Source organism: Triturus cristatus, chromosome 1_2 (genome assembly GCF_964204655.1).
Source record: "Triturus cristatus chromosome 1_2, aTriCri1.1, whole genome shotgun sequence".
Lineage (NCBI taxonomy): Eukaryota > Metazoa > Chordata > Amphibia > Caudata > Salamandridae > Triturus > Triturus cristatus.
In genome coordinates, this window is record NC_140580.1 from 915,881,219 (window position 1) to 915,896,973 (window position 15,755).

Consider the following 15,755-nt stretch of genomic DNA (forward strand, 5'->3'; position numbering starts at 1 on the left):
CGTGCTGCATCCCGCCCCTCAGCAAGAGCCTGGGCGAGCCATGTCCTGGCCTCCTCCGGACACTGGGGCAGCACGTCCGCCACCGTATCCCACAAGGATTGGGAGTAACGGTCCAAAAGGCACGCGGTGTTGATGGACCGCAACCCCAAACTGAGGGAGGAAAACAGCTTCTTCCCAAACTGTTCCAACCTTTTGGATTCCCGATCCGGAGGAGCGGATGGGAAGGCGGTCTGGGATGTAGAGGCTTGGATAACCAGGCTCTCAGGGGTGGGGTGCACCGACAGAAAGCTGGGGGTCGCCCGGTGCAGGGCAATGGCGCCGGGCCACGTTCCGGTCCACAGGAGTGACTGTGGAGGGCTTGGACCAGGTGCCCATCAGAACGTCAGTCAGTGCTTCATTGAACTGCAGTAGAGGCTCCGAGGAGCTTACTGGCAGTTGAAGCACTTCAGTGAGGTTAGTCCTCACGGCCACTGCAGGGAGCTCCAGATGAAGGGCTTCGGCAGCCCTGCGCAGCACCACAGAATAGGTAGCATCCTCCTCCTTAGCCACGGAGGGAGGAGAGATGAAGCCAGTGTCAGGGGAGGTGTCGAGACCACTGGCATCCCCAGCTCTTCTGCCCAGTCCTGACTTAACTGGCACTGCTGTGCCAGAGGGTCCTCAGCACCGTTCCCTTTAAGGCGCGTGCACCTCCCCTGACGTCAGCGCGCACAACACAGCCAGGACGTCGCGAGAGTTGCGCCGCCGCTTTAAAGAAGCGAGCGGCACGAAAAGCAAGCACTTTTGACTGCGGTGCCGGAGGAGTCGTCGTGACGGAGTACAGGTAAGGGGGCTTGTTGGCTTGGGGGCGTGTGGCTGCAGAGCGCGGGGCAGATTGTGGTCTTTTGTTTAAGTATTGATGGTAATCGCAGCCCGTGAAGGGGCTCTGATTACCATCAATACTTAAACAAAAGGCCACAATCGTCCCCGCGCTTTACTAACAAAAGAGTAGAGCCAGTTTCAAAACACAGGGTGTACTTTGGTACACGCTGTGTTTTTAAACTGGCTCTACTCTTTTGTTAGTAAAGAGCGATGCGGGGATGATTGTGGCCTTTTGTTTAAGTATTGATGGTAATCAGAGCCCCTTCACGGGCTGCGATTACCATCAATACTTAAACAAAAGGAGGAGACACCAGCGAGGCCTTCAAAGCCGCCGCGTAAGTCTCCATCAGGACTCTCGATGCCCCAACACCGGGAAACGGTGGATAGGACGACACGCGGGGCCGCATCACCCGCGGAGAGTCCACGCCCCCGGTAGGCCGGAAACCAGCCCCCGGGGACGAACTGCGACACTTACCCACCGGGGAACGACGCTCACATGACATCGGAGAAAGGGGAGGACGAAGACCATGGCCGGATCTGAAGCCGTCCGCCGAAGGAGATTGAGGGGAGGACGTCGACCTGGAGAGACACGCCGAGAGAAGATTCATTCGGCGCTCCCGCCTCGACTACACCTTTTGGCACACCGCACAATCTGAGGTGCCGTGATCCTCCCCCAAACACCACATGCAAATGAGATGAGGGTTCGTCGCCGACATAAGACGTCCACAAAACGTGCAAGTTTTAAAGCCCGAAGGCATTCGCACACTGTTTCACCAAAAAACAAATGGAAGAAAGGGGGCCTTAAACAGGCCCGCAGCAAGGAACGGATCCGCGTTGCACGTGGAAAAGGAAAAAACTGACGTGGCCGCGCCGGGGCGGGTCTTATGTGACCTCGCTGACGTCCCGTACGCGGACGACGCCTGGGCGGAGTGTCGTGGTGTCGCCCCGCCCCAGGGGCGCAGGGATGCAGTGGCAAAAAGTTTCCTGATCCAGTCTCACGCCTGGGGATAATTCTACGTGAAGGAATCTGTGGCTAGTAGTCTATCAAATTTTCTTTTTCAGGAAGGCTATGACTGGGAGCAGATCTAGTACAAACTGGAGGCCTCAGTTCTTTTTCGGCACTAGAAAGTAGCAAGAACAACCACCACGCCCTACTTCTGGTGCAGGCACCCTCTTGATGCCTCCCTCTGGCCAAAAATGCCAACACCTTCTTTTGGAGGAAGGAGAGACCGTACTCCGTCAGCCATTCTTGGGATGTTGGGACAGGCTAAGGAGATTCCACAAATGGTAGGGCACACCCAGTCTACATGATTTGAAGCACCCATTTGTCTGATCCAATTGTCGACCATTGGGGCTGCCGGATCCTGCTGCCAACAAGATGGCTGTGCTGGATGGAGGGCATGCTTAAAGAGCTGGGAGGCTGCAGCAGCCAGAGGGGCAGGGAACTGGGCAGCATGCTAGGACTGGCTCCTGTATCTTTTTTGGGCTCCACTGCCCGTCCTCGAAACATGTGGGTAGGCTGTTGGGCGGGGTATGGCTCATAAGGCGGACACCTCTTCCACATCCCTGGTAGGGGTGACAGGAATGCCACTGCAGTCCGATCCAAAAGGAAAGGCCAAGTTTTCTGGCAGTGACCCTGCCTTCATGAAAGTGCTCTAGCGCCATATCTGGTCTGCCGCCAAATAGGAGGGAGCCAATGAAGGGCATGTCAATCAGTTAAGATTGAACATTCCCAAGAACCCCGTGTTCCGTAACCAGGCATGGCAACGCAGTGTCACAGTGGCAGCTATGGCTCTACCCAGGGAACCTGTGGCCGCAAGTTGGCACAAATGGCAAACTTTGCTGCATTCCTTTCTTCCAACAAAGCCTGGTTGAGGATGGCACAGCTTTTCTGAGGCACCATGGGAAGCAACGGCGCAACCGAATCATGCAATGCATGCGAATATCAGTCCAAGAGGCATGTGGTGTTTACTGACCACATCGCAATGCTGATGGAAAAGAAGATGCGCTTCCTAAAGGTGTCCAACCTTTTAGGTTCCTTATCCAGTGGTGTTGTAGGAAACGTGCTTCGGGTAACCTTCACTGTTGAGGCCTGCACCACCAGGCTATCAGGGGAACGGTGCTGTGAGAGGAAGGGTGGATCCTCCATGGTGTGACGGCGCCAACAGTCGGTGCACATGAGCCTCTCTGGACTTGGTAGGAGTGTCGGGGCTAGGCCCCCAGGAGCACGTCAGTAAGGGCTTTGTTAAAGGGGAGAATGGATTCAGATATGCATACCCCAGGGTGAAGTACCTCTGTCAAAACATTGGTCTTAACTTCAACAGTTGGCCCTGGAGATAAAGAACCTCTGGCACCCTGCTCATCATGGTGGCAAAAGATGCTCCTTCCTCCGAAACCTGGCCCGGAGGGGAAATCATATCAGAGACTGGGGAAGTATCCATGCCACTGGTGTCACCTAACTCCTCATACCAGTTGTCGCCATCAGGGACCTCCAGGGGACCATATACCACCTCCTCATTTTCTCTTTCAAGAGGACAGGACCTGTCAAGGGGTGGAAAGTCCAGAATATGTTGAGGCCTGGACGTCACCAGCATCAATGTCGAGATGTGTTGTGGTGGCACCAGGTCAGTGTCAGGAATGCTAATAGGAATGCTAATAAGCTTGGATGGAGAGATGGCACCGGAAGGGATGAAGCTGGGATGGGAGGAGAAACCCATTGCGGTAGCGCTCTGGACACGGGGTGGATCCAGGGGGCCTGGCTGGTGTCGACGGAGACCAGGTGATGGTAAACCAGCAGGAGCGCCTTTCGGCTCTCTGGGGCCCGAAGGCACTCCATAGGGAGACAGTGGCCTAAGATGGTGTGTATGGCGTTCTCAAATTCTTTTGAGTTGGACGAGCGCCGTTCCAGAGTCAGGAAGCTCAGGATAGCGCAGAGAGGACCCTGATGTCGGCTCCACAGCTGGAGTCGGGGGTGGGGCCTGGAAGGACAGAGCAGAGAAGGTGAAGAACACTTCTTTTTGTGCTTTACAGATTCATTAGCCTTCAACAAGAATGTCTTGGGAGTGTAAAGATGATCGAATGAGAATGGGAGCGGTGCAGAGCCGCATTTTGCCGCGCCACCGGAAGCTTCATCGCCCATTCTCAAATAACCTTCAGGTGCATCGACTTGCACTTGACGCAAACCTTTGGGTCTTGCTCCGACCCCCTCCCAAGCACCAGAGAGAAACCAAGTGGGGATATGACAGACATCTGCCTGTGGAAGTCCCTGCAAGGCTTGAACCCGGAGGGTTTTGCAGAAGACTATGTCCTAGCACACTGCGAGCAAGCTCAAAAAGGTCAACAACATTTTTTTAAAAAAAGGTTGGTCAAAAAATGACTAGGTATCTCTCAGGAACAGTTATTCTTGCACAGAACGAAAAGTAATTGATGTCGCGCGCCAGGGTGGCACCTATATCATATATGAAGCTGAGCAACGCCACCTACTTGTGCACAGAGGTACTACTTAAGTTTTTGCAGATCCAGTATAATGCCTGAGAAATGTTCTAAGGTGAGACTCTGCTGTTCTAACTATCAGAAACCCTACATTACACTTTAAACAAATATGCTTACCATGGTGGTTCAAAATTTCCCAAAATTAAAATGAAAGAAAACGCAGTAGCATGCTCTTGCATATTTGCAGAATACCAATGCAGAAATTAGGACAACACACAAATAAGATATACTGAAAGAAAAGTCTTAAATAATGACATTTAATAGTACAAGAAAACAAAAAGAAAATCCAGACGCTGTACACAGACTGGGATTGGAACTTCCTGATACAGGTTTTACCCCAAATATCAAAGCCTTGCCAATATCCGCCCTCAGGAAACGACGGCGTTCATCAGCAGTCACTTCGTTTTTGGCCCAGATCGGCACACAGGAGGCTCGCAAGCGCAAATAGAAGCGCCACCTCCCGGAATGATTAACTACAATCTTTATCCATATTGTGAACCAGAACAGTCGCAAGACATGGACCACCATGTATAACAGTCTAGAACAGTGGGGTATGTGCATCCCATGGATTGGGTCAGGAGGGAGGGTGGTGATGGTGCACTAGCAGGAAACCTGCTCCTTGCTCGTAGACCTCAACTGAATGTACCTCTATCCTTTGTGTATACAATGTTCCTGGTGAAGACCATCTGCAAAATGAGATCGTATCTAGATGTAAAATGTGGGGGGTGAGGGATTGAGGACAGGAACCTTACTTTGTAGTACAGTGTGGAGACGAGAAGGTTACAAGAAGGAACCAGCAATTCTGAATTTGCTTAAGTGCTGCCATTGACAGGTGAGTGCTGCCCTACTATGGGCCCTTAGATCATCGGAGAACAAATAAGAGCTTGTCAGCTCAGTAGAGATATGTATTAAAGAGGATTACGTCTCACACAATATAAGGGCACCTGGGCCTCGACAAAAACGGTCACACCAATGTTGTGGCTCTTGGCTGGACCTGTTCAGTGCTCCAATGCATTGCAGACATGGTCAAGGCAGCACTCTCCTTCAATAAAAGAGGAGATGGAGAGATGAAAATAGATCTCAGCCAAAACCCAGGCCATGCATCTAAGCCAACTTTAAATAAAATCTGTATAAAATCTTCAGTAGTACAAATCGTTAGTAACCCTTTACATTACAAAACTAACACAGATTGTTTTTTTAACTTAAATAAAATATACAAGTTCTATACCCTGCCCAAAACCATGCCGTCCTAACAGGATGTTCATTGGCAGTTTATAACTTGAAACCTATAGAGTTTATCTTTTAAATATAAAATATACTCTTGAAATTTCATAGGTACCAATCACAAATGGAAAAAAGGGTTTGACAATAGGCTAAAAGCACAGCTTTTTTGGGAAGGTGCTATGGAGAAGAGAGAGTAAACAACACAACATAAAACATAATACGTTAAGGAGGGCAGACATCAAAGGAACTGGACAGAAGAGCCAGATAGAAATTGGCAGATCAGCCCAGGGAGGTATCACGGGAGATGACCACTGGTAGGAAATGATTGGGATCATCTATGCTAAGGCCTGCAATGAACAGGATGGAGGAAGGAACCAGTCTGCCCAGTAGGTGGTCATTACAGGACATAATCAGATTATAAGAAGTCCATTAGAAATCAGTATTGCAAGACAGCTTAATTCAGAAGTCTGGAAAATGCCAGGAAAATTAAAAAACGTGACCTTTGCAAACAATACAGATAACTGGAAAGCTTTAAAAGCAGGCTTCAATTGATTCCCGCAGACACAATCCCACTCTCCCGCAATCTCAAAGTAACCGTTATGTAAAAAAAATATAAGTGTTCAGCAGTCCAACTGGAGTTGTCCGTACCAGGAAAATGGATCAATTAGGAGTTGGGTGCACGTTTTTGTGTCTTTTCCAGATTCTCCTCATTCACCCACACGGTTTATCATCTCTGCTCATACAAGAGCCTTGGGGTACAGGCTTGTTTTAAACTGACTTCCTCTTTGCTGGCCTCCGCTTGGTTCCCAGTCTGGTTCTAGCACTCACAAAAGGTGGTGGGTGCAGGAAGGCGTGTGTCCACCAGACCGTGCAGAAGGCTTCATGCAGGGGGGAGGCAAACCAGTCCTTATGGAACCTTCTCTAACCAAGGAAAAGCAAGTACAAGGGCACATTTTTGTGGTTTTCTTTGAGTGTGAAAGTACAAAGAGGCAGTCGGCTGGTGAGTTCCCTTGTCCATGCCACACAGGGTAATTCAGCAAAACTGTCCACGCCTCCCCAGGATAAGATTTTGTCTTCAGTGCTTCACAGCAAAACTATAACTGCTTATCTCCTTCTTTCTTTAGCCGGCTGAAAGAATAAAGCAGAGATTATGGAGACATTGGTAAAACTTAGGAAGTTCAATCTGCAAACACTCTACAACAGACAGGGTGCTCTTGCTTAAGAGTTGCATTTCTAATTTCTATTCAAGTCAATTAACATACATCCCACAATAAATTACACTTAGTAAAAAAATGAACAAACACTGAGGATTAAACAATATCAAATGCAGACTTCTCAACATCACTAGGGCTCAGTTTCTCTCATTAGATTAGAGGATGTGTCTTATGCTCTGCCACTGGCAGTCACGTTACATTCTTATATAAAGAGTAGGTCAATCATACTGAAAAGGCTCACCAGAGAAGTTGGAATATTCAACAGAATAAACATCTCTATACAGATCACCTGTTCTACTTGCACCACTGTCTTGGTATTATATCAGACCAATTAGGCTCTACAAGCTTGCAGAGTTTCCCAAGATGCTAGTTTGCAGATTTCTTTAAGTGTGGTCTTGCGATATCAAACTACAGTGCTCCCACTCCGATTCTCGTCTAGTGTGCTGCAATTCAGTCTGGCAGCAGAGTACTGTCTACAAATTAACACAGCCTTATGCAGCTAATGAGCCATCTAGCAAGCCTTTATTTTAATAATGGTTGCTTTTAGCTGAACAACTATATGGAAAGGATGACTGGATAAAAGCATTACATTATTTGATCCTTACTAGGTAATAATAAATAACCCATTTACAGCAGACAACCTCTGAAGGAACAGAAGTAACGAAACAATGGTTAGTAAGTAACTCCAAAGGATCTTTAGTGACAAACCTATGAGCAGTTCAGACTCAACTTCGAACATTTAACATGGGAGGCCCTATGTGTGTAATGGGTACCCGGAGTAATTCTTTGAAAAATCCCTGATAAAAAGCAAGAGTTCTGCTAGTAGTTTTTTAATAGTGCATAAACAATAATGGCTACAATCTGTTCCTTGCAAGCTCTAACAAGTAAGAAAATACCTGATGTGGCACAACATGAAGAGAATATGACGCCCTAGATAAAGAACCTTTACCACCCCTTGGCATAAAAGATCTTTGCAGAAGAAGCTGTGGCCTGCCGGAGGACCTTCATGCAATTTAAGGGGCTAGCCAGATGACCTCAGTTTGAGAAGCAAGAAGTCAAATTACTATGTTCTGAAAGCCTGGGCACAGATTTAATATTCTTCTTGTAGGTCCATCAACAACATTTGTCTGGCTACGTTCGGACTATGAGATTAATCTTTGAAAAATGAGATAAAAGACTTGTCAGACTTTACTGAGCACTGATTGACTTGAATTGGAGGCACCATGTAGATCTATATACTGGACAAGGGAATCAAACATGCTTCCCTCACAGACTGATTACAGTAAGGCCTGGAGTAGGCATCTTGTAATTTTTTATGATAATTCATCACAATTGATCCACTTCTTCCATTTTCGTTTGGAAGCAGGATAAGGAAAGCTAACTGGGAGAGTATTATTTCCTTTGACTTGAGGTTCGGTGAAACTAGGTGCATAGAATATATAGTCTGCATTTTCCTCAGTTCTTCTTCAACACCAGGAATAGCAGGTTTAACATTTAATTTATACTTTCGAGGCTGGAAACCGCTCTATGGCTCCTTTGGCAAAAAGAGTCTGTACTTCCTGCTGAAAACGGACATGTGTTCCTCCGTCAGCCACGCTGATGGGGTGGAAGATGTGGCAGGGGAGTAAGAAATGGGAGGGCATAGCCCTTTTGACAAGTTTGAGGAGCCATGCGTTCGAAGTGATGGTGTGTCACTCTTGGAGAAAATGTTCGATCCTGCCTCCTACAGGGTGGGTGTATGTCAAAAAGGACACACTAAAGTGGTTTTGCAGTTGCGGAGGGGCAGGGGGCTGGGCAGTACTTTGTCCCCGATACCATGTATGTTGTGTTTTGGAGCTGTGGCCTTAGTGACGTACGGGTGGAGATGGTTGTTGTGCTCCTGGTGGGATTTGGTATTGAGGGGAATGTATCCAGAATGGTAACCACAAAGGGGCAAAACTGATGAGGAAATTGCCTTGTGGTAGCAGGCAGCTCTAAATAACGTGCTGTGGCACGACTTTCTTTAAATCACTTCAGAGTGGAGTCTGCTTTCTCACCAAAGAGGTGACGACCAGCAAATAGCATGCCCATTAAAGATGTCTAGATATCCCTGAAGAAGCTCATAGACCTAATTCAGGCATGGCACAGAAGCACCATACTCATGCCCCTTGCGTGTCCCAAGCAGTCAATTGTGTCAAGGCCAGGCCCAATTAATATTGCTGCATCCCACCAGTCCAGCATGGTTTGAGCTAAAGATGCCCGTAGATCATCCGGAACTACTGGCAGGAGTTGATCATAGACATAATTCAGGCACAGGGGTGGCTCCGCCATTAGGGCGGAGGAGCATCGCCCCACTGCTTTCTCGCAGTGCAAGAAGCAGAAACATAAAATTGTATTTTAAGTACCATTTTATGTTTCTGCTTCTCACACTGCGAGAAAGCAGAAGGGTATGCCTGGTTGAAGGCGGGAAGGTGGGTGGGTCAGGAAGGAGTGGCTTGCTCAATGCTGTGGGCCCCGACATATGCCCCTTGCGCGTCCCAAGCAGTCAATCGTGTCAAGGCCAGGCTCAATTAATTTAACTGCATCCCACTAGTTTAGCATGATTTGGGCTAAAGATGCCCGTAGATCATCCGGAACTGCTGGCAGGAGTGGACCAATCGCATCTCATATAACATAACTGCAGCTGGCACTGACTGAGCGCAAAGTAAGACTAGCAGAAGATACCACGAGCTTGTCAAAGGTCTCCATGTGTTTAGACATGCTCAGGAGTCATAGTAAAGGCATTAGGGTTGATTCTGCTGGTGAATGTCTGGAACACCAGAGTCTCTGGCATAGGGTGTTGGTCAAGAAGTGAGGACCACTGGGTGCCAGTTTATTGCAGCCAACTACTAGGCCCTCAGAGCATGGCTTTGCCCAAGTGCCTAACAGGGTGTCTGTTAAGGCCTTGTTAAATGTCAAGACAGGCTCAGTGGCTGTTGGCCAGGCTGGAGAAGCTCCTTCAGTAGGTTTACTTTAATCTCCATTGTATCGAGCTGGAGGTAAAGGATCTCCACAGCCCGTCTCATAAGCAAAGCAAAAGATGCTCTCTACTCTGTGGCAGGACCATGGATAGAGGCACGCCAAGTCAATTGGGGGTGGGTATGGGGGAAGGGGAGGATTGGGAGCGCGTGTCCAGACAACAGGCATGCTATAATTGGGCATACCAATTGTCCTCATCATACTGTGGGGTGATTTCATCCCTCTCATCGTAGACCTAGTCAGCAAATTATTTAATGAGCTGATGCAGAGTATGTGCTCTGCGTGAAGTAAAGGTACAGTGTCAGAGTTGGAAGGGTTGGCTATAGCTGTTGCAGAACCTCTTGTGGCTTCCAGAAACACAGACACTGCTGAAGGAGAACCAGTCTGCAATACTCTGAGTGGAGGGCTCTTCGGATCCTTGGGGCCCAAAGTTGCACCACAGGAGCTGGAGGATTGCCAAATATGCACAGGGTGGCCTCCCCCAAGGCCTCTATTTGCTGATGTTTTAGGAAATTCAGGTTGCATCTGGAACAAACTTGGAATCAGCTCATCAAGAGTAGGCCTGGGCGAAGCACTACGCTACGCTCGCGTAGTTTGCGAAGTTCGCGCTACTTCGCACTACGCGAACTGCACGTAGCACAGTGCGAACACGCGTAGCGTAGTGTTGCGTAGTGCTGCGGTCATTTTTTGCTTGCTCGCGGTCCTCAACGTCAAGTTGGCGACCGCGAGCAAGCAAAATGACATCCTGGCGAGACTTTTTCCTTGTTCGCGATCGCGAGCATGGAAAATAAACCTCCCGGCGAGATTCCCAACGCGAGAAGGTCAGGTTTCTCATTACGAGGGGTCGCGTATGCTCGCGACCGCTCGCGATGAGAAACTACCAGTTCGCGTTGAGAAAGCTGCAGCTCGAGTAAAAATCTACTCGAGCAGCAGAAAACTACAGCTCGCACTGTGCAAGATGCCATTTTCAATGATTGCACAGTGCCGGTTGCTTGTCCGCACTGTGCAATCATTGAAAACAACATCTTGCACAGTGCGAACATGTTACTTCGCAGTTCGCGAAGTGCTACGCGTAGCTCGCGTAGTGCGAACTTCACTTTGCGTAGCTTCGCGAAGTGCTACTTCGCGAACTACGCCCACCCTTAATCAAGAGATCTGGACCTAGACTGAGAAACATGTTGCACCCTCTCTAGAGGGTGGAAAGGGGTGGATTACCACTTATGCTGCTTCTTTGACTTACCCGAAGACTTCGACCATGATGATGACCTGCCACGGGGAACAGGACCTTCCCTTCGACTTCGACCAATTACAGCGTGGAGTCCTCCAATGTTTGGAGAAGTACAGTCTTGCCTCGCAGTCCTGTATGGGCTTTCGGGTTCATCTGGGTGCAGTCGTAGCAGACTCTGGAATCATGCTTCAACCCCAGGTACCACAGGCATACCTCGTGGGGGTATGGCACAGACATTTGTTTGCAACAGTCTCTACAAGGTTTAAACCCAGCCATTTTGGGAGGTGACATTTTTCCCTTGTACACCAGAAAAAGAGAATTTTCATCCAAAAGGTATGAGGAATACAGCTACGGATCTTGTATCGGAAAGCATGGAAAGAAAGGAATTGACATCATTGTGTCTGAGTACTACTCATATGAGGCTCTGCTGTCCACATCCAGAGCGGAACAAATTCGCACATAAGTTCTTGAGTTTCCAAATTCGCTCTGACATCAGGAAGAATATTCACAAGGTGAGGAGTCTGCGGTTAGAAGTATCCATAAGAAAAACAATCATATATGTTACCCTTTTGCCATCTGTTTGTAGATTGTAGTGCTGTAGATTCACATGCTCTGCATAGGTGATTGCAACTTGTTTATCTTCGATGAAGTTTGAGTCACAAAGAATCATCTGACTCCATCCTTGGTTCGCAATGGACCAGGGCACAGCGTCTCACCTCAGATTGTTTTCCATTCGGCAGGCGAGTGGTCTAGGTGGAGTGCAGTGTTGAAGACCGAGTGTAACGTGCATTGTAAAGGGGAAGAGTGAGGAAAGCATCTGAGATCAGTGCTTGCTTCCGTGGACAAGGGTGGGCACATGAAAATCTACAACACTATATGCTACAGATGGTTACAAGATAAGTTCAATTTTCCAATTGTTATAGGAGTGGCAGTATATACACATGCTCTGCATAGAGTATAAAGCAGTTTCTCCCTGAAGCACTGGCTAGCGAGCAGATGAAGCAACAGTTCTGAGGACAGCTATGTCAACTAAATCCTGCTCACAAGGTAGTATATATTTACAGCAGTGCTAGTGAACCTGTACGAGTTGACTAGGAGGTAGCCTTGTAGATATTAGCTAAATAGTTGCTACTGAGGAAATCTCACAAGGGGAATGGGAGGAATCCTTGAGGCATGGCTTCCAAATAAAGCAGACTTACAAAGATGCCCGGAGGGAAACTAAGATAAAAAATTAAGTTGTTATAGTGCCTCAAATGTCTTCTGCCAACAAAGAAGGAATCCCACCCGGTTGAACTGGGAATGTGTTCCTTGAAGTACTAAAGACCTCAACCACCTAGGGATGGCCTGCTTCATTATCAGACCCCTCCTCACACTAGTGTGGCAAGACATCACTGTGGCTTCTACCCTGACCAATCAGGGGAATCCCCAGAGGATAAACAAAGAAAAAGGTTATCGAACAAACTGGTGTGGGAGGATAACTAAATAAGAAAAAGACTGTAAAATAATTATGGAGTTGACATGTTTCAGCCATATTTAATTCCCTAATAGGTGCGAAGGGCTTTCATCAGGTCCAGCCTTCACTAACTGTGCACATGTTTAGGCGTATGTTGTGATGTGAACTTTGTATACATACACAATTAATAACTTCCCGCCAAATTCATTCTTGCCAACCGAAGTGGAGCAGCCTTACTCATGCCGTCTTGTCCCTCACGTCTCCTGTGGGAGTATTCTGCCACAGAGCTTTTGGCTGGGCTTCCCACTCGTGGAATGAATGTAGTTGCACATTGCTCAGTATCATGTTTTGAGCCAGTGCAGAGAACTGGAGAGGGTAGCTTTTCCAGGTTTCTGGAAGTAATACACAACTGTCATGTTGTGCACCTTTGTGAGCAGTCTAGCTTTGCATCACATGGAAAAAGTCCCAAAGGCTGGATGGATGGCTAAAAGTTCCAGATAGCTGATGTACTGTTCCTTGTACTGGAAGGTCCTTGTGCTTTATACAGTCATCGTTGTTGATTATCTCGCTAAGAGATGCGACAGAGGTATTGGTCACCTGTGGAAGAGAGTATTTAAAGGGCTTGCTAAACAGATTGTACTGAGCCCTGACCATTACCAACTCTAGGTCGTCCCAGTGCCCTTCCACCCGAGACCATTGCCTTGCAAGGCACTCCTGTTGCACATGCATGTGCAGTCCGGCATGTGTTACTATTGTGATGCAGAAGGCCATTGTCTATAACAGTTTCATTGCAGTCCTTACAGTAAGAGGATGGTGTGTCTGAACGAGACAGCAGATGGTGGTCCCACTAGAAGTGGTCATTTAGGGAATCGACGAGGGACAAGAGTGAGGTTCAGAACCCAAGAGAGGGGACGTTATCAACAATCAGAGAACCCCCCCATTTTCTACAAACCAGGAGGAACCAATACTGGGGAGAGTGAGGACTACCTCCCATACTGATCCCATACCTATTTTTAACTTATCTGGAGCCTTAGTAGATCAGCAGTCCCTTTCTCTTTTATCTCGTGGGCTATCCTTTGTGCCGAGTACCAACTTAAATAAATTTGAGTTGAATCGCGACAGTCTTTTTTCAGAAAGATCAGACTTACAAAATATTTTGAGCATAGAAACTTGCCCAGTGATGAGAATAGAACTGGATTTCGTCCATCATCCATCTTCACTCCCACTTTGGAAGAAGTTGGCCCGTAAGTGGCCATTTTTGAGAGAATAGTCTACTCCAAAATTCAAACCATGATGCCAATTTGTTCCTAAACCACTGTTTAATCTGAATCTTGAGGAATATGAAGCGCTCAAGAGCCTGTCATCTAACAGAGAAATTGCCATCAAACCATGTGATAAGGGTGGTGGTATTGCTATTTTAGATAGTTTAGACTATAAAGAGCAAATCAAACTGATGTTGGATAGGCCTGAACACTATATGAAAGTAAACACCTATCCAGAACAGAGAATCAAATCAGAAATACTAAGTATCACCCAGAGAGCATTAGACAGAGGCTCAATCTGTAACCAAGAGTTTGAGTATCTCAATAGACCATTTTTTAATATTCCGGTCCTCTATGGAATACCTAAAACACACAAAGACGTCACTAAACCACCCATTAGACCTATAGTATCCACCATTGGGTCTTTGACAGAGCCACTGTCTAAATGCGTGGGCGTGTTTCTAAAACCTCTTGTAACAGATCTTCCATCTCATGTTAGGGACACTGGTCATTTGATTGGAAAAATAGAAGGAATTCCTTTCAACATTCACACGGATATGTAAGTTTCTATGGATATAGAGGCGTTATATACTAACATCCCCCAGAGAGGAGCACTTGAAGCTGTCAAAAGGCCCTGGAGAAAAGTGATAACCAGGATGACCGTTTATTTATCCTTGAATGTCTCACAGTAGTACTTCAGGAAAACTACTTCGAATTTGATAAATCTATTTATAAACAAATACAGGGTGTCAGTATGGGCGCGGCTTGCGCCCCAAATGTAGCCAATATTTTGAACAATTCATCCTTAATGAAATCGCACCATTTTACGAAAACATCTTACATTGGCATCGGTTTATCGATGACATTTTCTTTATTTGGAGGGGCCCTGAAGAACACCTTACAGAATTTCTGCTATGGATCAACTTGTGCGATCCTAACCTGAAATTCAGTCCCAATATCAGTAAAGAAAGGATTGATTTCCTGGATATTGGGATTCAAAACACTGACGGCATGATTGAGGTTTCATTGTACAACAAGCCTACTGGAAGAAATCCGCTTCTTCTCTATGATAGTTATCATCCACGAAGCCAGAAAGACAGCATACCCTTCAGTCAATTTCTGCGTTTACGTAGAAACTGTACTAATATCAAGAACTTCGAATTACATGCTGAACAGTTAAATAAACTCTTGAACAGAGGATACCCGCATAGACTCATTAGGGATGCTTACAAAAGAGCAAAATATTACAACAGAGATGATCTTCTTCAAAGCAAGCCCAATGATCAAGAGAAGAAGTTAGTATGTGTCACTCGACACTCGAACATCAATAACAAACTTCGACATATGATTAATTCACAATGGCATATTCTTAATTCTAGGAATCAAGGTGATCCTTTACCCAAACCAACTTTTGCATTTCGCAGAAATCGTAATCTTCGTAATGCATTAGTCAAATCTGTGCTTCCAGAGAACAGAGATCACTCAAAGGTCTATTACAGGGAGTGACCCTATCAGAGGTACACATAAATGTGGCAATTGCCACGCATGCAATTTTGCTATCGTATCAGCAGAATTACAATGGGGCAAACGAAAATTCTACTTCAAAGAAATGACCAACTGGAGGACCTCGAAAGTGGTGTACCTCATACTCTGCCCCTGTTCACAGGGCTATGTGGGAGAAAACAGTAGGGAATTTCGAGTCAGACTCCGTGAGCATAAATCAGCCATTAAAAATAGGCGGGTAGGTGCTCCCCTAGTTGAACATTGGTATGAATATCAACATTCTGTAAAAGATCTTAAATGGATAATTCTTGAGAAGATCCATCATCTTAAAGATGGAAACACTGATGGTCTTAGACGTAAAAGAGAAGTGTTCTGGATTTTTACTCTCCAAACGGTGAAAAATGGTCTCAACGAACACATTCCTTGGGAAAACGCTTTACTGCAATTACTTTTTTAGGAATGTATTTTCATTCTCCTGCCTGTTTTGAAACAGTTCTTTGGGGACAGGCCTGTCCCTATCAATA

General features: G+C 46.8%; 1 protein-coding gene across 20 annotated transcripts in view; it reads right to left on the bottom strand.

Moving 5' to 3' along the window:
* Positions 1 to 4,586: 4,586 nt before the first annotated feature.
* Positions 4,587 to 15,755, bottom strand: part of RERE (arginine-glutamic acid dipeptide repeats) — a 1,190,399-nt gene continuing 1,179,230 nt past the window's right edge. For all 20 annotated transcript variants that reach the window (XM_085609712.1, XM_085609701.1, XM_085609709.1 and 17 more), the window contains one exon: positions 4,587 to 6,702. In XM_085609712.1, coding sequence (XP_085465838.1) covers positions 6,669 to 6,702 — 34 coding nt within the window. In that variant the 3' untranslated portion in view covers positions 4,587 to 6,668. The remainder of the gene's footprint in view (positions 6,703 to 15,755) is intronic.